Source organism: Thalassophryne amazonica, chromosome 1 (genome assembly GCF_902500255.1).
Source record: "Thalassophryne amazonica chromosome 1, fThaAma1.1, whole genome shotgun sequence".
NCBI lineage: Eukaryota > Metazoa > Chordata > Actinopteri > Batrachoidiformes > Batrachoididae > Thalassophryne > Thalassophryne amazonica.
The window spans coordinates 10562239-10587758 of record NC_047103.1 but is presented as its reverse complement, the minus strand read 5'-3'; the positions used below and the strand labels follow the sequence as shown (position 1 = coordinate 10587758).

Genomic DNA, 25520 nt, shown 5'->3' with positions numbered 1-25520 from the left:
CTATCCTATGAAAGTCATTAATTGTGAAACAGGTAAAGTGAGATTCCGGAAATTATGTTGTTAGCAGACCAATGACAGTCCATGCATTCTCCATCGTGTCCATGTGTGGTTATAGTTTTTTGGAGGTGCACATCAGGCTATGGAGAGGGGCTTGGGGGAGAGTTCACAACAATGCAGAGTGCTCTCCATGGCTACGGAGTTGTGGTTACTGAGTAGCATAAACTGTATTTGTGCAAACCACTGATGGTATTATCACTCTGATAACAACTTCTAGATATAAATCGGAATTTTATGTTTGATTTTTAATCAAATAAGCTTGTGTGTGTCCTGTATATCCAGGGCCACACTAGTCAAATAAATTTGGCTATACTCCTGACTGTGCACCTGCATCATCTTTGACTGTGGCAGCCGTGCATTCAATGGTGATGTGGAGGATGGCATCCATGATGGTAGATTAAAAGTTCTACTTCTTCAGCTATCGGTTTAAATTTCGAAATTTTGTATGGCACACACCTTTGTGGTGTGAGGGTGACCAGCCAGTGATGGTTTCCAGGTCAGCAACAGTGATCTACATTGCGTGGTGCACCATTATGGTGCTTTAAGTAATCAAACTTTTAGTGACCTTCAGTCAGACCTTCAAGGTCAAATTTAACAGCATATTGTGAAAACTGACATTTGACGTACTTTTTGTGGTGAACAGAAAGAATGTGCAGCTGCTGTGAAAATATAAAAAAATACATATCACCCACAGGATTTGAACCCACACTTTCCAAAAGCTCTGATTGCCAGTCAGAAACTTTACCAATAAAAGCTACCATTGCTGGCCTGAGAAAGGTGCAGGAAAGGATATCAGGAAGGACATGGATGTATTTAAACAAAAATAAAGCCACAGGCCATATAAAAAACACTGCATTATACTGAATCCCACTTATCAAGTGAGTAATACAAATATGATCCATCTGTTCCTCTGTAGATGACCCACATCTCCTGGTGCATCCAGCTGGCCTGCATGTGCCCTGCCCGACACGCATGTCTTGTGGACGGCATGCGTAAGACTGACGCCGCACAATGTGGAACAGAGCTCATGTGGGTGACGTGACAGTCAGATTGCGTGTTATGATCTGACAGTCCATTTTAACCTGGGGGCCGCCTCTCAATGTGCTGCAGCTTGCACTTGCTGCAGCCTGTCGGCACAGTGGTATATGTTTATATTTATTTCCACGTAATGACAGCAAGCAGACACACGCGCATCACAGTGGGCAGTTGTTAGTCTATGTCTGTTCAAACACAGTACGTGTTGTCCAGCTGGGATGTCCAGAATGAGGTTGCTTAGTCTCACCTATGTAGTGTTCATTACAGTTTTCCTGACATCTGATATAATACACTACATTGCTCTGTTTATATAAACAACCTTTTTAAACAAGAGGCTATACCAGCACCGCAGAGAGGTTGCCAGTGGACCTCAGTCTGCAGTTCATCTCCACCTGAAAGACACTAACCACACATTTGAGGACAAGGAAGTTAAAATCTTAGCCAGAGAGAAGAAATGGTTTGAGAGAGGTGTCAAGGAAGCATTCTTTGTAAAACAGTTGAAACCAAGCCTTAACCAGGGGGCGGGTCTCAGACACGCTTTCTCCCCTGTTTACAATGGGGTACTCAGGTCAAAGCAGTTTCAGTCCTTTGTTCATGGTAATGAGTCATTCACGTCATCAGGAGAGTCATCAAGGGAGCCATCAGGGGAGGCTTCCATCCCATCATTAGGAGAGTGCTAACTAGAGCACAATAGGTGCTAATTAGAGCTATTGTTTAGTCACTAGCCTATAGCAGTCGGCCTCTCGGTAGGAGGGGTCTGGTTAGGTTAAAAACTCCAGCTTTTGTTGGCTTCTGGTTTATTCTTCTCTACAAGAGTCAAGACAGAAGTCAGACTACCAGAGTCAGAGAATTTTAGCTGAGGAAGCTTCTGTGATTTGAAGCGGAACATCCTGACGTCAAGCAACCCAGTCCAGTCGAAGATTCAAGTTTCTCTACTATGTTTGTTGGAGGTATTTTGTCTTTACTTAGAGAAACGCTCCAATGAAGTCACATGGTGCAATGGAACCCATTCATGTTTATAAATGACCCCAAGTGTTCGGAGTCCCAGGGTGCTGGGGATGGTGCCTGTCCAGTGCTGGCAGCCCGGGGGCGTTTCTTCCCTCCGGTCCACGATGAGAGTCTCAAGCAGCTCTTACCCAGTTGGGTGGTGTTGGAGGGACATTGGCCTGCTCGTGGGGTTCTGACTGTCACTGGGAGTAGGGGTTGCGTCCTGTAGCAACCAAAAACATAATAATGGCCAATAACATAACTGCCAATAATGTGATCATTTTGGCAATTTTAAATGTAATAAAGCCAATAACACAATAATGTGTTATTCTGAAAATCGTGAGTTGTGTGTTTGTGTGTGGGCGTTGGGGGGAAGACAAAAACTTTTATTTCAAAGAAATACAGTCAATTATGTATGATTACATTATCGACTCCAGTTATTACATTTTCATAAGTTTGTTTTGTTAATACAAGGTCAATGATGTAATAACTGATGACATTATTGGGAAAAAGTTATTACGCTATTTTGACAAGTTATTACATTATTGGCTTTATTAGATATAAGATGATTGTTTATTGGCAGTTATTGCATTTTTGGCTGCCACATGTACAATATCTAACACCCGCGGTGCAGCCTCACTCCCACGTGTGTGCGTGTGTGTGTGTGTGTGGGGGGGGGCATGTGCACGAGCATGCCTCAGATGGAAGTGTACTTTGGAAATGCAGCACAATTTTATATATATATATATATATATATATATATATATATATATGAGGTCTGTTAGAAAAGTACCGACCTTATTATTTTTTCAAAAACCATATGGATTTGAATCGTGTGATTGCGTCAGCCAAGCTTGAACCCTCGTGTGCATGCGTGAGTTTTTTCATGCCTGTCGGTTGCTTCATTCGCCTGTGAGCAGGCTTTGAGTGAGGTGTGGTCCACCCCTCTCATCTATTTTTTATTGCGAATAAATGTCTGAACGATTTGGATCTTTGCTGCATCGATTTTTTTCCAGAAACTGTAAGAAACCTCCAGGTGGACACCGTTCGAAAAATTTATATGGCTTTCAGGGACGATTTTATGGGGATTAAACAGATTAATGAGTGATCCAGACGGTTTAAAGACCGCCCACAACTGCTGAGAGCGCTGCGCGCTCCCAGCGCCGATGGACAGGCTGACACCCCGCACAAACAACCAGATCATTTCCAACGTGAAAGCTTTGTTGATCCGGGACCTCGTCTGACTTTCACAAAAAGGCAGAAGATGTGGACATCAGCACTTTTTTCCGGCACATTCCACCGTTACAGGAGTTTTTTTTTTTTTCATGGAAAAAGAAGCCGAGGGACGCACCACGGAGCCGTTCATTATGCGGGACAAAACCACCTCGGTGTTGGTCTCACAGGACGGCTTAAAGGTGGATTTCAGATGGATTCCGGTTGCTTTCCAATCGTGTGAATATCCGATTGTGATTGTGCATGAGCTGGACGTGCCAGAACATGTCCCGTGAGGCTTCATCATGGCGTTTCTTTGCGCTGAGTGGCTGCACCACGACGCGCCGAACTCCTCCGCACGTCTGTCTTAATGTGCCGGAAAAGTGCTGATGTCCACGTGTTTTCACAATTCCTGTGCTAGTCAGAGGACATATCGGATCAAGACAGCGTCCAGTTTAGAAATGAATGGCACATTTCACTGTTACAGGAGTTTTTGTCATGGAAAGAGGAACAAAGGCAGAGGAGTTCGGCACGTTGTAGTGCAGCCGCTCGGTGCAAAGAAACGCCGTGATGAAGCCTCACGGGACATGTTCTGGCATGTCCAGCTCATGCACAATCACAATCGGATATTCACACGATTGGAAAGCAACTGGAATCCATCTGAAATCCACCTTTAAGCCGTCCTGTGAGACCAACACCAAGGTGGTCTTGTCCCGCGTAATGAACGGCTCCGTGGCGCGTCCCTCTGCTTCTTTTTCCATGAAAAAATAAAACTCCTGTAACGGTGGAATGTGTCGGAAAAAGTGCTGATGTCCACATCTTCTGCCTTTTTGTGAAAGTCAGACGAGGTCCCGGATCAACAAAGCTTTCACGTTGGAAATGATCTGGTTGTTTGTGCGGGGTGTCAGCCTGTCCATCGGCGCTGGGAGCGCGCTGCGCTCTCAGCAGTTGTGGGCCATCCTTAAAGGGGCAGTAACACCCCGTAATCTGTTTAATCCCCATAAAATCGTCCCTGAAAGTCATATTAATTTTTCGAACGGTGTCCACCTGGAGGTCTCTCACAGTTTCTGGAAAAAAATTGATGCAGCAAAGATCCAAATCATTCAGACATTTATTCTCAATAAAAAATAGACGAGAGGGGTGGACCACACCTCACTCAAAGCCTGCTCACAGGCGAATGAAGCAACCGACAGGCGTGAAAAAACTCACGCATGCGCACGAGGGTTCAAGCTTGTCTGATGCAATCACACGTGATTCAAATCCATATGGTTTTTGAAAAAATAATAAGGTCGGATACTTTTCTAACAGACCTCGTATATGAGAGAGAGAGAGCGCGCCTATTTAGTGGATTTGGTTGAAGATGTGTCTATTGTTACTGTTAAGACAAATATGAAGTCACACTGTGCATCACCTTTCTACGGGTCACATGACCTTTGACTCTGGATGACTTTGAAAGGTTAAATTCAGGGCTGTAAGTGTTTGACTTGAACAGTTTGGAGCAGTTTTGTTTTATACAGAATTCATTAAATGTCACACAGAAGAACATTTTGGTCTCACTGCATCACAAAGAATGAATCTGCATGAATTGGACTCGGGTGTGTGATTCGCGGGTGATGGACTCTCCTTCGTGTGCCTTCTAGTTACATTTTGTCAGATCTGATTTATTTGTTTGGGGTTTATATAAATTTTCTAAGTGCCCTTTATCTGATCCAGCTGTTCTCTCAGCAGTCACCTCAGCATAGGTGAGATATGAATCAGATACATATCAGCTCTAGAAATGTATACATACGGTGCCCAAATCTGACATTCAAAAAAAAAGTTAAGCTATGTTCAAACTAAACAAAAAGGTCAGATTTGTGTCTTGTGCAGGTTAACAAAAAGTCCGGTCCCGGTCCTCCCTTCCTGCAGGTTTAACCATCACATGAGGCTGGATTTATTTTCTGCACCCGCACTGGTTAAAGTCAAGAACACAAGTCTCCACAATTCTGATGTTTAGTGGGGACAAACCATCTGTAATGCCAATTAGTGATGCCTTTTGGTATGCTGTGGAACATCTGTTAATTTGTGGCCTATAGCTCTTTGTTAATCCCACTAGGGAGCTGCTGTCGCTCCGTTGCAGGTGTGCAGGACAACACACTTATGTAGCTGCTTGTTAATTAGCGAGTGGTTGTTATTTCTTTTTCTTTTTAAATCCTACACCGTGACCCCAACAAGAACAAAAGCAACTTCAAAGAGTTCCTGTAAACACATTAGACACACTTTAATTTGCTGCGTTCCGCCACCGCGCATTGAGTCTGACTGCACTGATTTATTACAATGCGGTTGTGTGAGACAGAGCTGACACATGAGGTGTGTGGAAACACAGAAAAGGACTTCTCCTTTAGGACAGACACTGTGAGCTGACTGCATGGCAACATTGAAAGTGTTTGGATCGATACTTGCGGCCAAAGGCTTTTCTAAAAGTCTTCACTTTGGTTTAAATAAGCCTGATTAAACTTTGGAACACTCTCAAAAGTAAGCATCTGTCTGCCACATCTCGTTGTCCAGCTGTTGGGATCCTCAGCACTGAGATACCTGTGCACTGGATCATGCCCAGACAAACACACCACGTGACCAAAATGTTACAGCTGATGTTCCCTCACAATGTCCTCATCTTAGTCATCCCAGTGGTACCCAAGGTCCTCCGAATAGACCTCATACCAAAAACCTCTCGTCTTCACCTTCTTTAAACCTCCCACAACCATACAGAAAGACAAATGATAAATGGACTGCATTTATATAGTGCTTTTCCATCTGCATCAGACGCTCAAAACGCTTTACAAAAATGCCTCATATTCACCCCGATGTCAGGGTGTCGCCATGCAAAGGCGCTCACTACACACCAGGAGCAACTAGGGGATTAAAGACCTTACACAAGGGCCCTGAGTGATTTTACGATCAAGCTGGGATTTGTACCAGGGATCCTCTGGTTTCAAGCCCAACGCTTAACCACTAGACCATCACCATTTACCTTTTGTAAAAAGAAACACCAAAACCCTGAAGACATGAAATGATCCTCGATCCACAGCCACTTCCAAATCTAATTACCTCCTCCAAGGAGGTTATGTTTTCGGTCGTGTTTGTTTGTTTGTCTGTCTGTCAGCAGGATAACCCAAAAAGTTTTGAACGGAGTGGTTGGAAATGACAAGAGGAACAAGTGATTAAATTTTAGTGGTGATCCGGATCACGATCCGGATCCAGGAATTTTATAAAGGATTCTTCACCATTGCGGGATAGGGGGAATTTTGACATTCTAGTTTCTAACTCCACAAAAACAAGGCAGAAAGGCTTGAAAAAAAATTAAGGTGTAACATAGTCAAATGTTCTATCAAACAACAAAGTTTGGTGATGATCGGATCTGGATTCCGGATCTGGTGATCCAGAATATGCAAAAATATAGGGAAAATAGAAAATGTGTCAGTGTGAGGTGACAAATGAAGCTAGAGATGCACAACTAACACCAAATTGTAGCTGAATCTGTACTGATTCAGAAAGGTGTCATCAGATTTGATGTAGCTTCAAATGTTATGGAGCTAGATCCAGAAGAAAACCGCCATTACTGAAAAATCATTTTTATACAATAACTTTTCAACTAATAAAGACATAAAAGTGATTCTAAGTTCTAGTGGTATGTTTTCATGGTCAAGGATGTCAAATATAAAGGAAAGAAAAGTGTATGTATCATAGTTTTGGTTGTAACACTGAATTGTTGAATAGATCACTGTGCCAAGGAGGGAATCTCTTTAGGGTCAGTGACCCTATGGCCTTGGCAGAGGTTTGCACTCTCTGAGTGCTTCTAGTTAACTCTACTTTGGCCCAACATCCCATTCTATACCAGTTTTAATTTAAATTCATAACATATGTTTTGTTGTTGTGTGGCCGAGCACCTATGGGATAGGACTTGAACAACCTGGTTCAGTTCCAGGTGTGTGTTCAAGGCCACCTGTCTGCGTTCTTCTGCAAGACACTTAATCCTCTAAGCTGTAATGTAATTGGGTATTGCCTCAGCTGGGGAGGTGATGTGCATTGGACTTGTATTCCATTCAGTGACAGTTGTAAATGCTCAACCACTTCATGGTACCATATCTGTAGTAAGCTCCAGCCTGGTAGCCCATGGAAGTTGTTTTGGACTTGCTCATTTTTCAAATTTATGGCCTTAAAAAGTAGAAATTTTATATCTTTACCTTTGAGTGATGTAGTCCAGGGGTGGCCAAGTTCGGTCCTCGAGAGCCACATTCCTGACACTCTTAGTTGTCTCCCTGCTCCAACACACCTGAATCCAATGAAAGACTCATTAGCAGACTTTTAATGAGCCTTTCATTGGATTCAGGTGTGTTGGAGCAGGGAGACAACTAAGAGTGTCAGGAATGTGGCTCTCGAGGACCGAACTTGGCCACCCCTGCTGTAGTCGCTTGAATTTCTAAGAATACAAATTCATTATGTGACTGACCTCCAAATGCACTCCATTTGGACTGTACCACACGGGAATGTGGCCATAGATAAAATTGAAAACTATAACCTACAACAAAGGCACACACAGACTGAGACACTCACATTTACTGTCAGTTTGGACGGTCCATCGGCTCTACATGCAGCTGTTCACACTTTTGACGACTTCCACTGTTTTCATGCCTTGTTCCAATCCCCCAAGTCCCTAAAGTTTAGCATTTGCTGTCAATCAGAGGACAGACTTGACAGTGTCTAACCAAGCTCGCATGCTTCAGTCATTAAAAAACAATCTTTGCACGCCAGTAAAGAGCAGAGACCCCACTGTTACACAGAACTGCCTAACGTCCATATTTACTTTCAGTTTCTACTCTCATGCTTTTAAATGTAGACATTTTGTGTTAGCTCCATAAACTGTGAAGTAAAAAGCTGCCAACTGCCATTTCACTTTAGTCTAATGAAGAGGTCAGTGTTAAAGCAAGTACAAAGTACTTGGGAACACACCAATAAGAAAAGTACCCTACTGTCTGATTTTTAGACATGCCAATAGTCATTATGCGCCAAATGTAGAAAGTGAAGCTGTTTAAAGGATGTGTCACCCAGAAATCATAAAGATTTCGGCTGTCAAAGCCATGTTAAGGGATCAGATTGTCTGTAGCCATTGGCTATCTAAAGTGGGTGTCCTGCCTTCTGTAGAAGCTTTCTTTCAGTGAATTCCCATTAGTCCATTCTGGGTCTGCTGTCTGTACCCACTTCAAGAGAATGGACTCAACAGGGTCACTGTCTGAAGGTGCAATTTTACCTTTCTTAGAAAAATCCTTCAGTAACCCACCAAGACCTTCCTTGCGGCTTAAGTGTCCATAAATCTCTCAGCATTGACTTAAGATACATGAAGCACAGGTAACAACCAAGCAAGCTGAAGCAGGCTTCTAACCAAATGGCTGCCACAAGACTTCCCATCAGACTCCCCTGTAATGGATGCCAACTACCTACTGGAGAAATGAAAAACCCAGACATGGTCATAGTATACTTGACACAGAGAATGGTAGTAGACAGCCACCTACCTGTCTTGAAACAAAGTAATTCCTTGCATGTCTAATACACAAACAGTCAGCGCTGTACTAGAAATATTATGTCCTGTGTAGGTCCTAAGGCCCATTGGTGCTGGTGCGCATCCAATGTAGGTAACATCCCCAACCAAGGCTTGTAGCTATTACCAGTTGTATGGGCTGGGACAATGCAGATGTCATGTCTTGTCTATCAGGGATGTCGGACAGAAACGGCTGCACACAAGTGCAGGACTCGACACAGTTGCTCTGGTTTAAAAAGGCATTTACTGAATAACTCAGTGGGGTCCGGTACACAGTGAGGCAGTCCAAAAAGAGCAAACAGATTAGAATCATCAGGCAAAGGCATGGTCGGTACAAACAGGCAGGTGGTCAAAAACACAACGTGGCAGCAGGACATGGAAAAACACAATACTCAGAGCTAGAATCACAAGTGCAACCAGTGGGGCTTAAATTCACCTTGGTGATGAGCTGCAGATTTAGTGAAGCAGATAAGTATGATTTCTGGCCAGATTTCCAAACTTGAAACTTGAAAATCCAATATGGCGGCCAGATAGGGGTCAATGAAGAATTACACAGGGGTCAAAATCTAAAAACGCTCCAATCATATTGAAAAGTATAACACATATAGTTTGGACTATCTATGTCTGACTGTTCTGGAGTTATGGGGTAAAAACAGCAAGAATGGTGACAAAGGTCAATTTCAGTTTGTATAGGGTCAAAAGATAAAGTTGCATCAATTTTTGTAAAATGTGATGCAAATTATTGGTTGTGTTAATAGGGTTTTAAAAAGGAATAGTTTGCACCATGTGTCATGCTCAGTTGTCACGTTACAGGGTAACATCTGTCACATGCCATAGAATCCAGTGGACGTCGACATTGTTTGACATTTACTTTGCAAACCAAGCATTCAACACAGTCAAAACTATTCCATTTATTAATCCTATTAGTTCAACCAATAATTTGCACCACATTTTACCAAAATTGGGGCAACTTTAACTTTTGACTCCTGTACAAACTGAAACTGACCTTTGTCACCATTCTTGCTGTTTTTACCCCATAACTCCAGAACATTCAGTCGTAGATAGTCCAAATTATACATTTTGCAGTCGTTGTGACCAGACACATAATGTGGTATAGCTTTCAATATGATTGGAGCATTTTTAGATTTTGACCCCTGTGCAATTCTTCATTGACTCCTACCTGGCCGCCATATTGGATTTTCAAGTGGCCAGCACTTTTTCCTTAAACACTGATTTATGAAGAACATTCATGTCAAATCTGATGCTTGCATCACCAAGTGAAGGATTGTTTCAGTTGTCTGCTGCACTAATTGGAAACACGTGTGTGGAAAGATCCAGAAATGGGTGTGGCCCAGACAGTGTGTTACGCCTACCACCAAGCACCAAGAGAGACAGCCAAGAGAGACAGGGACAGACAAAGCCCAGGCAGGAAACACCCAGCCAGGGAAGACACACAGACAGCACAAAATCAAGAATAATACTTAAACCAAACATGGCTGACAACAAGAGCAAAACACAGAGCATGACATTGTCCAAAGACACAGGTAGCATGACCAGGAATCAGACCCAGGTCTGCTTATTGGTTGCTCAACTTATCCCACTGAACAACCTGCTCTGTCAGCAATGCCAGTTACAGATATATGTTCAGGTACCTCAAAGCCAGATGGAAAATATGAATCCACCATTGACCTATTGCAAGCTGCTGTTCATTATAACAGTGAAGTGTGCTTTCATTCGTAATGGGACGATGCAGAGACAGGTGGCTTCTACATCATCGGGATTAGTTAAGTGTCTCTAAAGCAGCCCTAGCCATATCCTTGAGCAGTGACAATCGCCATTATTTTTAACCATAATCAAAGCAACAGTAAAACAAGTAGGACAACATTGCCATATTTTCACAGAAATCCAAGTTCCAAGAAGGTTGGTCTACTGAAGCCTCACTGTGTTGACACCAAGTGGCTCTAACAAAGCATCGCTTGATGTCTCCAAATAAGGCTTTGTTGCTGTTGTGTACTGTGTCCAGTTGTCTTTAATGGAGATGTGACACTGTTGTACTCCTTTAAACAACGCAACCTCATTCCATCTGTCTGTGGCTCTGGTCCCAGTTGGTTGCCAGCAGCTGATACTTCTTATGGTTGCTGCTTTCCACATTTGTTTTTTTACCTAGCTTGAAATGTTACTAAGGCTTCTATATGGAACCTTTCCTGTGCACCTGCCTCTTTCCTTTGTTGGTTTCACCATTGCTCTTTCTTACTTTCCCTTTCATCTTACGTCGTTACTCCTCTTTGGGTCCCTCTCTGCCCCACCTATTCCTCCTTATCATACAATCACACATAAAGCCGCCTCTAACTCTCCATGGGGAATAAACTGACATTTGCACTTGGATATTGTAGTCATTTTCTTGCCCTGAAGTACCTGAACATACTGAACCTTTCTTTGCACTTGAGACAGGTGCAAATATCAGCAGCTACAATCTCAGACTTGAGTCCTGGATGATTGACCATGTGTTTGCTAACAATTCAGGTAGTGGTCTAATGCAATGCATACCTAACAACAGAATTAGTTTCTGTATTCATGCTGGTGTGCATGTGGGTGTTTAGCTCCTTTGCACTAATCTCCTTATATTATAGGGCTACAATTTTTCTTGCAGCAGCAGATAAGCTTGTGATATATAAGTGAATTACTTTTGGAATTTACGCATCGTGGAATTATTGTGAAGATTAATTAGAAACCATAAAACACACATAGACCTGAATGGTTCTGCTAGTTAATCGTGTCGGAGAATGTAAATCTCCTTCGGTTCATTTCTGTGAATGTATTTCTATAGGATGTCGTCAGACTGGTGCACAATGTTCTGATTTATTGCCAGTAATTTCAGGGCTATAGCCTGACCCAGTTTTTTACAGATCTTCCAAATGCCCAGCATTTACCAGAGAACGTGGGTGTCCTTGAAATTTTGGCATTTTATGTTCAATTTTCTGCTGGTTTACATGCATTTTTTTATGAGTGTGTAGTCATATTTTAAAGTTCAAGGCTCTATTAAATACTGTGGAGCCTGTGGCTACAATTTAACAATTCAGATAACCTAAAATATGTTTGGTTCCATTTTTTTCAAATAAACCTGGAACATTTTGTAAAAGTAAAGGCATGGGAAAGTATTAAAGCAAGAACTTCTATTTTCTTCATTACAAAGTGTGCTAGCATGGTTATGAGCTTATGGTAGTGTTGATGTTCGCAGTGTCAATACATTTGTATTATACTATAATACTTTTTTTTGCAAAACGTTGTGTTGAACAATTACAGTGTTTCTCTTTACACAATTTTTAATGTTATTTGGCAAGATAAGATAAGACTTTATTGATATCACAGTGGAGAAATTCACATTACGTCAGCTCTTAAAAAACACGAGTGGAGGAAAATGTGCATCAAACAGCATGTGCAAGGGTAAGCAATAATAATAATACTTGTAGCAATACAATAAAATAAGAAAATGAGGTAGAATTTCAATTTCAATTTATTTTCATTTATATAGCACAAAATCACAACAGAGTTGCCTCAAAGCTCTTCACACAGGTAAGGTCTAACCTTACCAACCCCCAGAGCAACAGTGGTAAGGAAAAACTCCCTCTGAGGAAGAAACCTCAAGCAGACCAGACTCAAAGGGGTGACCCTCTGCTTGGGCCATGCTACAACCATAAATTACAGAACAATTCACGGATGAATATACAAGAAATGCTATTGGCGCACAGGACAGGAGGATCGCCAACACGAATACAACTCTCATCTCTGGATGGAGCTGCACCTTAAACAGAGAGAAAAAAACAGAATCAGGCATCAGAAAGACAAAAAATTCTGTATAATTTTCCAGCATTAAACAACAAGAAAAACAGAGAAATACTAAGGTGATCGCTGGCCACTAGCCCTAAACTTCACTAAAAGACTCAGAATTCAGGTAAAGTTGAGGCCGCAGCCCGCTCCAATTACTAATAAAATGAATTAAAAGAGTAAAAAGCGTAAAACAAAACTGTACCAGTATGCTAGCCATATGAAAGGGAAAATAAGTGCGTTTTAAGTCTGGACTTGAAAGTCTCCACAGAATCTGTTTTATTGACGCAGGGAGATCATTCCACAGAACAGGGGCACAATAAGAGAAAGCTCTGTGACCCGCAGACTTCTTATTCACCTTAGGGACACAAAGTAGTCCTGCACCCTGAGAACATAAAGCCTGGGCCAGTACGTAAGGTTTAATTAGGTCAGCTAGGTAGGGAGGTGCCAGTCCATGAATAATTTTATAGGTTAGTAGCAGAACCTTAAAATCTGATCTCACTGGGACAGGAAGCCAGTGAAGGGATGCTAAAATGGGTGTAATGTGGTCGAACTTTCTGCTTCGTGTCAAAAGTCTGGCTGCAGCATTTTGAACCAATTGGAGACCCTTAATGCTAGACTACGGTAAACCAGAAAATAGAACATTGCAGTAGTCCAATCTAGAAGAGATAAATGCATGGATCAGGGTCTCAGCATCAGCCATAGACAGGATGGGATGAATATTCACTATATTTCGCAGGTGGAGGAAAGCAGTCCTAGTAATATTTCTAATGTGGAGGCCAAAGGACAAGGAAGGATCAAAAATTACCCCAAGGTTCCTCACTTTGTCAGTGTGATGTATGACACACGAGCCGAGGCTGAGCGTTAACTGGTCAAATTGATGCCGATGTCTCACTGGACCAAGAACCATCATTTCAGTCTTATCAGAGTTTAAAAGTAAGAAGTTTCTAGACATCCAACTTCTCACTGCTGCAAGGCAATCTTCTAAGGATTCTAAGGTAAAAATAGAATGTGTGTGTGTGTGTGTGTGTGTGTGTGTGTGTGTGTGTGTGTGTGTGTGTGTGTGTGTGTGTGTGTGTGTGTGTGTGTGTGTGTGTGTGTGTGTGTGTATATATATACACACACACACACACACACACACACACACAGTGGTGGGCACAGTTCAGATAATCTGATAACTATTGAAGATAATGTTTTCATTATTGTATTATCTCTTTAGATAACTTTAAAAACCATTATCGGACTAATTATCTTGCGATTAATTTTTGTCAGATAATTTTTAGACTGATAACGTGGTAAATAAAGCTGAACAGTTATAAATATTTATAAAACTTAAAATTAGTTAAGCACCTACCTGTTAAATGTTTCGTAGCTGATGTGTAGTTGTACCCTCTGCAAAACAGAGAAAAGCTGCTTCAAGAAGAAACTGCTCTATCCTCTGCAGGCAAAGGAGAACTGCCCCCCCCCCCCCCCCACTTCACTTTCCCCCAGAACGAAATGATCAGGAAGCGAGCGGAGCTCACAGCAGCTCCCATTGAAAATAACAGAGAGACAGCCTGTGATTCTCGCATGTTTACATAAAATAAACACAATAACGACGTCTAAAACCCCAGAGAATATATTCACGAGAGTTTTAAGCACAATATAAAAATAGTTTTATGTTACGATGTTAATGGTGTTGTCTGTATGCAGCAGTTAAAGTGCAGCGAGATCAGAGCATCTCAATGCAGTTGTCAGTGTTACTGAGATCTCACAGCGCCGCGACCTCTCCAAGATTTTGTGGGATTTGAAACGTCAATAGAGCAACTAGCCAACATTTATGTGTCAAGACAATAGTGAGTGCACGTTTTACAATATAATAAAATGTGCACACAGTATAATAAAATGAGCGCACAATATATTAAAATGAACTCACATTCTCTCCACATGCATATTTTTTACAAAAGCACATTTATCTGTAAACACCAACACACGTCACATTAACGTGTTGGTTTATACAATGAATGACTCAGCCAATCAGTGTTTAGCAGAAGAGGCACGTTTTTATATATATATATATATATATATATATATATATATATATATATATATATATATATATATATAAGTACATATGCATACATAAACATGATTGGAATAAAAAAAATCAGAGCATCTTATTTACAATATGTGAAGTGGAATTTAGATGTGATAAGGTGACATTAGTGCTGGGATTTGTAAATGAATTGTTATTGCACATGATTTGTGGACATATTAATATCGCACGTGATTTGTTGCATGTGGTTATTTCACAGTGTTATTGTACAGGAACCACCTGTGGTATCATTCCTTCTTGCACTGAGGGTGCCTCAGTCTGTCACTGAAGGAGCTGCTCAGCTCCACTACAGTCCGGTGCAGAGGTTGAGAGGAGTTGTCCATGATGGATTTGAACTTGGCTAACACCCTCCTCTCAGCCACCTCCTCCAGAGAGTCCAGAGGACAGCCGTGGACTTCCTGACCAGCTTATTTAGTCTCTTTCTCTCCTGCTCTGTGCTGCCCGGGGCCCAACAGACGACAGCATAGAGGAGAGCAGAGGCTACAACAGAAACATAGAAGGTCTTAAGCAGAGGCCTGCTTACTCCAAAGGATCTCAGCCTCCTCAGGAGGTGGAGGCGACTCTGTCCTTTCTTGTACAGGGCATCAGTGTTGTGAGTCCAGTCCAGTTTGTTGTTGAGGTGAACACCCAGGTATTTGAAACTGTCCACCGGCTCTATGTTCTCCTCCTGGATGTTCACCTGTGGGTGAGGTGGTGGTTTCCTCCTGAAGTCGATCACCATCTCTTTCGTCTTACTGGTGTTGAGACACAAGTGGTTGCGCTCACACCAGTCCACAAAGTCTGTGATGACCGATCGGTACTCCACCTCGTTTCTCTCAGACACACGACCCACAATGGCGGAGTCATCAGAGAACTTCTGGAGAGGGCAGCTGTCCGTGTTGTAGGTGAAGTCCAAGGTGTAGAGGGTGAAGAGGAAAGTGGGTCCAGGATGTCGCTCACCACAGTGCGGAGGTGAGACAGGACGAGCCGCTCCATGGTCTTCATGAGGTGGGAGGTCAGGGCAACTGGTCTGTAGTGGGATGGTTCCTTGCCGTGCGGTGTTTTAGCTTTAACTAGCTTTCTAGAGTTGCTAACAGGCTTGTTTCTACATTGCTGATGTTGTCTGTTTTAAAGCCTATTTATTATTTTACAGTTTGAAGAAATACTGAACAATCACTTAGCTATATGCAACTGTTTAGTGAATTATTTGATAAGTTTGAGGATGGAGTAACCAACACATTAGCTGTGTGTTCTTTCTTGGAGACAAATTTTAGTAAAGTTTAAACACTCGTGTGGTCCAGTGACGTGTTAGACATCCATTGGACACATTTAACAAAACAATTTTGGGTAGTGTGTTGGTTCAATAATCCCAGAATTTATATTGTACAAAAAAACCTCATAAATACCATCAGGGATTTATGATTTATGAGAAGCTGATGATTGGACGTTAATCTGAAGTATATTTTCCAAGGTGATTTTTAGTGTCTACGTTTGCCAAATTGTCTAACTGAACTGCTCTATGCTTGAGAAATGATGCACACTTTTTTATAGTTGTTCAGTCCATTATAGGATGGCTGCTATAAAAGTCTTTGCTACACTGTACGGGGGCCAAAGCAGAGCATTAAATCACTTGCCAACGTTAATATTTGTATGAAGAATCCTCACAGACATAATTATTCAGTACATGCCAATATTGGGCTTTTCAATCTTCTTTAATCTATGTAGTTCCCTTAGTAAATTCGTAATGCTATGCCTCAAGTGGAGGAGTTTAAGTATCTCGGGGTCTTGTTCACGAGTGAGGGATGGATGGAGCATGAGATCGATAGATGGATAGATGGCCCCCGGGGAAGACCCAGGACACGCTGGAGGGAATACATCTCTCGGCTGGCTTGGGAACACCTTGGGGTTCCCCCGGAGGAGCTGGGGGAGGTGTGTGTGGATCGGGAGGTCTGGGCGGCTTTGCTTGAGCTGCTGCCCCCGCGACCCGACTCCGGATAAAGCGGAAGAAAATGGATGGATGGATGGATAGTCATTAAAAACCTCAGATATATAAATTTATACTTGAACAGGAGGCCCGAGTCAAGCAAGTCTGCATATACTTTGCATTTGGGTCCGTAGGTTTCTTTTGTTTTGTTTTTTGTCATTTTTGCTGCTGTAGTCCATCACAATAGAAGATGAATGAAACAATCAGGGTGTGATCGTAGTGTAGAGTTTTAGCTGTAATTCAAGTCTGGTTTTGAAGATAAAGGAGGAACAGGCATTTGTATGTACAGGACCTCAATTTTCAGAGGCTATAGGTTATTGGGTAAAGAAAATATAAGGATTATTAATGATGGTTAATAAATCAGTTTCTCCAATAACAACTATACTACGATATCTTCCCCCCCCCCCCCCCCCCCCTAAAAGTCAACATGCCAACAGGGCAGCACTGGTTAAAGCTTACCCAAACCTTGATAAGGCCCAATCAGGACAGAGTAACCTTTAAACTCTATATTCCATGGATCTTTTATGGTCCCAGATGAAGTACAGTTTGACTGATGGTGAGCGATATTGGTATTCTTTCTGTATGTATCTATAGCTATCAACAATAGTAATAGTTCCTATTCTATATTTCCTATTAAGTAGAAATGTATTATTATTATATGATGCTGAAATTTAAATTGTAACGGAAACAAATTTCTTGGAGGGGTCACTGATGATAAATTAAACTGGAAAACACACATAAATTCTGTTAAATCCAAAATGTCAAAAGCCATTGCAATTCTGTATAAAGCCCAAGATTTCCTCCCTCAGTATTCTCTAATCACTTTATATTATTCATTAATAGCTCCATATATAACACATTATATTGACGTTTGAGGAAACACTTGTAAACAAACACTAATTCAATTTTTTTTTTTTTTTATTGCAAAACAAAGCCATAACAATTATCAGTATTAAACCTTACCGTGAGCCAACAAATCCACTATTTATTTGTTTAAATATTCTGAAATTCAAGGGCTTAGTTGATTATATTACAATACAAACCATGTATAAAGCAAAAAACAAACGTCTACCTCAACATGTCCAAAATATGTTTAAAATGAAGGACTCCAGTTATACGTAATTTCAGAGGAACATTATTATTTGATAAATGAAAGACTCAAACTAATGTAAAAAGTCATTGTTTCTGTAAAAGGTGTAAACATTTGGAACATCTGTCATGAACATATTAAATTATGTGGTACTCTAGTCAGCTTTAAACTTTATAAAAATAATATAATCTCTTGTTACAGTATGGACAATTAAGTTTATTAATTTGGTGTTTCGCCTGACTTATATAATATATGCAGGGGGTAGGGGGGAGATATCCGGGGGGACCTAGGATATCTTCCCATTGGAGGGGAAGATATACTGTTACACCGGGGCTCTTCAGATGATCCTTGGGTACAGCTGCAATGACTTTGTATCAAACAAGAGGTTAGTTAGGCAAACTTGGATGAGAAGTATTACTTGCAATGTGAGGGAGCATCAGCTTTGACATTTTGGCCATCTGGCACACCTCTCTGCGCACGATTCAGCACATAATGTTGAGGACCCCAGCAGCTGGAGAAGGTAAAGGAGGTGGCCATGTTTCACCTGGCTGCTGCAGATGGATGGTCACCTTCGAGCAGTGGGGATGGATCTGTTGTCTGCCTCGGCAGCTGCCATCCAGGATCCAAGGAGAGGTTTGATGACGTGACACCAGTGCATGCTCCTTGACTTGATGTAAATTAAGTCAAAGGCATATTTATGAAATGTTCATGTTTCCATCCTCTGACTTATTATGTGACATGGCACAGAGGTGTACTCACTTCTGTTATGTGCTGTACTGTATCTCAACACTGTCAGGGCAATGGCAGTGGCACCACCCACAAAAAGTGGCAGGTTCACAAATGTCTCATTGCTTTGACTAGACTGGGGGTGGGCAATCATGTGCCATGAAGGGCTGAGACACTGCAGGTTTTCCTTGCTAACAATCACCTCAGCAGGTGATTTCATTGACAATCAGGTGTTTATGTTCAGGGGAGAAGCTCATCAGCAAACCCACCTGTTGAGGTGATTGGTTGCATGGAAAGCCTGGACTGTCTTGGCCCTCATTGCCCACCCCTGGACTAGAACCACCTTGTCGCCCTAAACAGGCCCCAAGGATCATTGATGCCGGTGCTTATCCCCGGATTTTGTAGCAAGATGCATATGTGCGTACAACTCCCCTTGGATGGGACACCAGTCTGATGCAGAACACTTCTCCAGCCAAAACTGGTACCTAGTTACAGCTGGATAATGTACTGTAGATGGTGGATGATGCCTTGTCCCAGGACACAGGTAGCCTGACCAAAAATCAAACTCGGGTATGCATACTGATGCTCCTTATCCCACTGAGGTACCGGCTTCGACTTGACCATATTAATACTGTGCATGTACTACATCATCTAATACTAAGCCCTAATATTATTTTGTGTCACCTTTTCCATTAACCGTATCAGCTTTGGGACTGTTGAGTCTTTATTTCAGCATGTGCATTTTCTTGCAAAGCTGTTTTTTTCACCCACCTTCCAGATTACAAGGCCATTATAATTCTTTCTCTTTTTTTAACTCTGTTTTTGTAAGGGAATGTGAACCTGCTGATTACATGTATCACATATGTTTGTTTTTGTCTAACTATCACGTCGCTCATCCTTTCCCACAGCAGAGAATTATGACAGCCCTACCTGTGGAAATAACTTGAGGCGCTCAGAAAAATGCATCATATTTTGTCACCCACTGCCCAACTTGCATCCTGTTAAAAAAAAAAAAAAAAAAAAACTGTCTCTCCATTAAATCTCCCTTCTCCTATTTTATTCACTCCAGCTCTGTGTTTCTGGCATTTTCATATCCCTGCATTTGTGTGTATGCCTGCACTCTTGAGAGGGCAGATGCTGGATAGCTGTTGCATGTGCATGAGTGTCTGTTTGTGCATGTTGTATTGTGTCTATTTTTGGGAGACTTTTGCGGCGGCACACACAGTTTTGATCATTGCTGTGCGTAGGAGATACTGGGGCTCGCTGTCATGAATTAAGAGCCAAGCATAATTGCACAGACACTTGAGCGTGGCCAAAAGACTGTTTGTGTTTGGAAGCCCAGATGCTGCTGCAGCAGTAGGGTGCACCTGTGGCACAGTTGAAGAGGAGATAAGCTGGAACATCATTACCTGCTGTGATAAGATCGCTCAGTCTCATCATAATGACTCATGTCATGCCATTTAAAAAAAATAAAAAAAGTTCACTTTGCATATAAACGGTTTTATGATGTAGAAGATCATCCAGGCGCTTCCTCCCACAGACGCTGAGGATAATTTGCTATTTCCTGCAAGGAAAACTGCTAAAGTGCACGTATAAAGTACCCCAAATGCAAGTGCCATCGAGGTTCAGTTATGGCTGTTTGGATATTTTGAAGAATTAACTTTTGTGTTTTTAGGCATCAGTAAAACAGAATGAACACTTTAATTTAGCACCACCCATGGGTACATATTTTCTGACTGCAATCCTACTGTTTTTTTTTTTTTTTTTCTTTTTTTACTTGTTTGGGTGCTCTTGAGATTTGTATATCAAAAAAAATGTCACAAAATACTATATTATCATCTGTAGCCACAACACTGCACCGTCTACATGTGTAACATGCTGCTTTTTATTTATTTATGAAACAAATTGATTTCAAGGTCCTGGAGTGGCCTGGCCAGTCTCCAGACCTGAACTCAATAGAAAATCTTTGGAGGGAGCTGAACTCCAAACCTGAAAGATTTGGAGAAGATCTGTATGGAGGAGTGGACCAAAATCCCTGCTGCAGTGTGTGAAAACTTGCTCAAGAACTACAGGAAACATCTGACCTCTGTAATGGCAGACAAATGTTTTTGTACCAATTGTTAATCTCTGTTTTTCTTGGGGGTCAAATACTTATTTTATGCAATAAAATGCAAATTAATTAAAAATCATACAATGTGATTTTCTGGATTTTTTTTAGATTCTGTCTCTCATAGTTGAAGTGTATCTACGATAAAAAAAATTAGACCTCTACATTCTTTGTAGGTGGGAAAACCTGCAAAACTGACAGGGGGTCAAATACTTATTTTCCCCACTGTATCTTCAAAACCACATACATATTGAGAGCAAAGGTGCCCAAAATGGACAAAATATTAGTATTTAAATTTCATCCATTACATGACAGTTAAATTCACAATATTTTGAGCAAACACAGTGAACGATAGGGTAAGAAAAAGTTGTTTTTAGCTGAGATGATAATTGCATAATGGGTGAAATAAAAACAAGTTTCAGAAATGAAAAAAATCTTCCAGCTTTGAATGTTTTAATTAAAATCAGAATCTACCACCAGGTGAGGAAATTGCTGTTCAGGCTATAACTCAGTGGGTAGATCAGTTTTCTCTTAGTGAACATTTGGGACCTTAGTCCCAATAGATATTGAGATATTAGTCCTTACACAGGGTTCCTCTTTCAGGAAAAGTCTCACTCCAGCCTATAAGCTCCTGGGTTTCCATTGTGAGATCTGTGCTTCCTGTTAAAGCAGTACCATTTTACTTTGTGAGAACCTGTTAGGTTTTTTTTTTTTTTTTACCCCCCACCAAAATGGTCCAGGAAGGAAAATCGTACCTCATTTTCACACCAGGCGGAAAGCTGCCTGCACTTCACCTCCATACACAAACTCTCTCTCACACATTATCGGCCTTTGATGATGTCATTTTTTTTTCCTCTGCATGAGCTCAGCTGTGACACAAAGTAATACATCTAACTACCCAACAGCCCAAGAGTATGACACGGCTTCGCCTTTCACCCGCAGCGGCCTGCACATCCAGATGCACAAACACCTCTCTGACTGTACGTCTGCCGTGCACACGTACACAGAGAGGTATCGACTGGCTGTGCATTGCCTGACAGACCATTCACTATTTCTCTCTGCGTGAAACCTAATGTAGTGGAAGAGGTGAGTGTGTTGTGTGAGTGAGTTGCATTCTGCTTCTTGGGTTCCTTTTGAGAGCACTCAGAGTTGTGGCTTGACACTGAGGTCGGCGGGGACTGAACAGCACTACACCACTAATGTTTCTTACTATTTTCCTCATGGCTACTCCAAGACAGTGGGTCCATGCAGCAAGACAGGTGGATATATTTTTCTGCACTGAACTCGGCGTGATTACACCTATCAAAGTTATGTGCTGCAGAACAGGCCATTGCAGTGCTGCTGCTCTCTTACACATTCACATATTTCATTTTTCTTTCAATGAAGGAATTGCAGAGGGGAGCAGAAAACTTAAGGTATTGCTATTATTTACAGCTTTTGCTTCAACGAGGTGAAGGCAGTATTCCCATCCAACCAAATACTATTGGGTCATTCCATGCATGGAAAAAAATTTACAGGTGCTCCTACACCAAACATCTGGAGAAACAACAAATATTAACTTTCTATTCAACAATACAGCAATTTTGAAGTTTTCAGTAATTTTATGCATTTGGCCAAACAAGGTTTTTGGTCCAACTTGTCGCATTCATATCTCCTTTGATATGATCTGTAGTGATTTCAAAATCTGTTAGTAGGGTTATTTTTATTTATTTATTTATTTTTTATGTAGAATTCAAATAAATGGAAATAAAATGGGTGTTTTATGAACTTGTTCTCCTACAAAAGTCTGAACATAGCTGAAAATTCAGGATTAATAAAAGATATCCAAGAGCTTCTCGCTCACATAGTTTGCTAGATGAACCACTCTTATTTCCCTGCTGTCACGTATGACATATTAGGGCAGTTGGCTTCTCTGTCACATTTCAAAATGTAGAAGTATTGTGAGAAAAGCATCTCCTCCAGCATTGCCCCGCAAACTGAAGTCCCACCATGTCTACCTGTGACAGACTCGTAATGTTAAACAATCACCACCAGCTGAGGTTGGATTATCAGACGGACGGTCTCAACAGTGATGTCTTGACTGTGAGGATTCTTGAACATCACCCAGTACAAAGTTCATGGCCACAATCAGGATTGGACAGACTGGCCACAGTTGTTGAAAGAAGCAACCAGACTATCACCCTGAGGCATTAATGAATGATACGGAGCAACCAAGCAGATTCCAGAAGTAGCATTTCCAAGGGGCCAGCCTTGTGGAACCGCTTATGTGCTTAACATGGATTAGAGCTGTGATTCTGAGCCCAAACTGATTAGACCTGACCTGATGTGATGGAACTCATCAAATTTGTGGTTTATCTTATCATAATTCCTCTGGCTTTATTGGGTTACATTTAATCTTGTTTGTTTTCTCTTTTTGATGCGATAAAGCTGAGCTCCTGCAATCATTGTTTAAAATCAAATGTGCACTGGAAAGATTACGAGACCAGATTGTTTGAGGTACCTTGATGTTTTTGTAGGGAGCTCGTCGAATGGTTTTAAATGTCTTGTTTCGAGTACATTCAATACAAACAGACACATCTCTCCCAGTGTCCATTTCAATTTGTAGTTTGAACTGAGGGGAAATCACATCAGGAAATTTCCATGCTAAAGCATTTATCAACAGACGACCGGGCTAATTATTAACGTAAAACGTGATTAGTAAGTTGGACGCTAATGATGGAGCAGAATGTACGACCACATTCACATCCGTAAATAAAAACATGTCAATGTTTATTAATCTTTTCTCCTCCCTCCCTCTTCATTCTGTTATCCATCTTTCTGTCCCGTTCCCCTTCTTCCCCTTTGCCGTTTCTCATTTCCGCCTCTCTGTACATCATTCGTATTCTCCCCACAGAGAAGTGTGATGAACCTCTGGCCTCTGCTCTGCCTCACACGGCCTTCACCAGCTCATCTGTCTTCTCCAACGGTTATGCACCTGGATATGCGAAGCTCAACAAGAGAGGAGGTAGGCACGCCTCCAAAAAAAAAAAAAAATCCATGCAAACTGGGAACCTGCAGGCGCTACTTCAATTCAGTTTATTTATGTAGCGCTAAATCATAACATAAGTCGCCCCAAGGTGTTTCACAAGGGTAAGGTCTAACCTTAACCACCCTGGGTCCTGATTGGCAGCAACACAGGCAGACAACTGGTTCATCCCCCACCTCGTAAAGGTCGCCATCTGTCTGTCACTGCCTGGTGCTACATGTGTGTCCCCTGGGCCTTTTCCAGTTGATGGGGGTCCTTAGTACAGAGGCACCTACACCTTGGATCATGCTTAGGAAGGTGCACCAATGGCCTAAATATCGTAGCTGTTATTCCTTCACTTATCTGTAATACACTTCATCTGCTTATCACAGTACTCAAACAGTATTCAGGGAACTCAAGGGTTAGATTAGCAGTTAGGTGCAAAAAGAAGGACCAGTTGTTATTTTGTTTGTTTCTTTTTCTAAATACCAGGCAGGTTTGGGAGCATAAGCTGGTGCATTGCATTGCCACATCCACCGCACCACAGAACCTTCTTTGACTTTGGATGGCAACCATCCAACACTGGGGCCTCAGTGTTGAGACTCACACGTTGACGTTCCCTTACAATGCAAGTGGTACTCCTCACCTGAGTTTCGCTGTTTCACAAGTCATTCCAGTGGCACCTAAGGATCCTCTGAAGATCCCTATTACCAAAGACCCCAATTGTCACCTTAGGGTCCTGTTGGGTTTCAGGTATGATAACCATACAATATGGGGGAACCACCAAGACTTGGACTTTGTCCTCCTGCAGATATACTGACTGCCACCACCTCTGTCTAAATCTTTGTGACTCCATAAGTTTTCCTCAACATCTCTGGACCGAAAATGCTGAGGACCTGGAGACATGGACGTCACTGCCCACTGTGCCCAGATTACAAGAGCCACCAACACTCCTACTGGAGACCTCCTGCCCTCTATTTTTTCTAACTCCCAGCTCCAACCACTGCTAAATCAACTACGTCTGGTGTGCTCAGCCAATCACAAAGCTAAGAAAGATCAGACTTGACCCATCAGCTGTGGTTGCAGCAGACAGACATTGAAACCATGCAGGGTACTTCTGTCCAGCAACCACACGACTCTGTAGGTCTTCCCAGGAGTCTCCTGGTTGAGTGGATAGAGGAGACATGGATTACACTGTCGTTTTGGTTTGAGAAGCTTCTCTTAATATTATTATGTTCCTGTTAACTTGTGGCTAACCTTATTTCAGTTTACTCTTAATCCAGTTTTTTCCCTCTTCACCGAGAAGAGAGCCTAAATTCATCAAATATCATTTCAAACATCTTGCTTAACCACCTCATTTGATTACTTGTTTGTCAGAAATAAATAAATAATGGTTCCCTCTCCACATTTTTTGGCAGTAACCTTTCACAGTGATTGAATTACTTTCAATCTATTCTGTAGCAATCTGTCTTTAGAGTGGATCCAACAAAGGAGGAAAACTATGTGCACCATTAATCCACATGAATATTTAACATTGCAATCAAGTGAGCTTTGATGCGTGTTTTGTCTCCGCGCCCAATCACACGGTGTCTTTATGCAACTGACCTTTGATTTGATTCAACCGTTCAATGAATGAGGAACTGTCCAAGATAATAGTTGTCATGATTAGGGATGGGGACCAAAACCTGGTGTTAAATGGGCCCCCGGGACTAGACTGAAGAGCGGCGTATTGATGAGGTCGGACCCTTAATGCTATTGGCAAACTGAAAATGAATATTGCTACATAATATTGCTGGATTATTCTCTCACTGCTGTGTGTGTGCATGCACTGAATACTGACCAAC

At 41.8% G+C, this 25520-nt stretch overlaps 1 protein-coding gene across 1 annotated transcript in view; it reads left to right on the top strand.

Moving 5' to 3' along the window:
- The window catches only part of cntnap2a (contactin associated protein 2a), a 1233088-nt gene that overhangs the window by 437434 nt on the left and 770134 nt on the right, over positions 1–25520 (top strand). Inside the window, 1 exon segment of the mRNA XM_034162408.1 lies at positions 23566–23676. Within this exon segment, the coding sequence (XP_034018299.1) occupies positions 23566–23676 (111 nt within the window).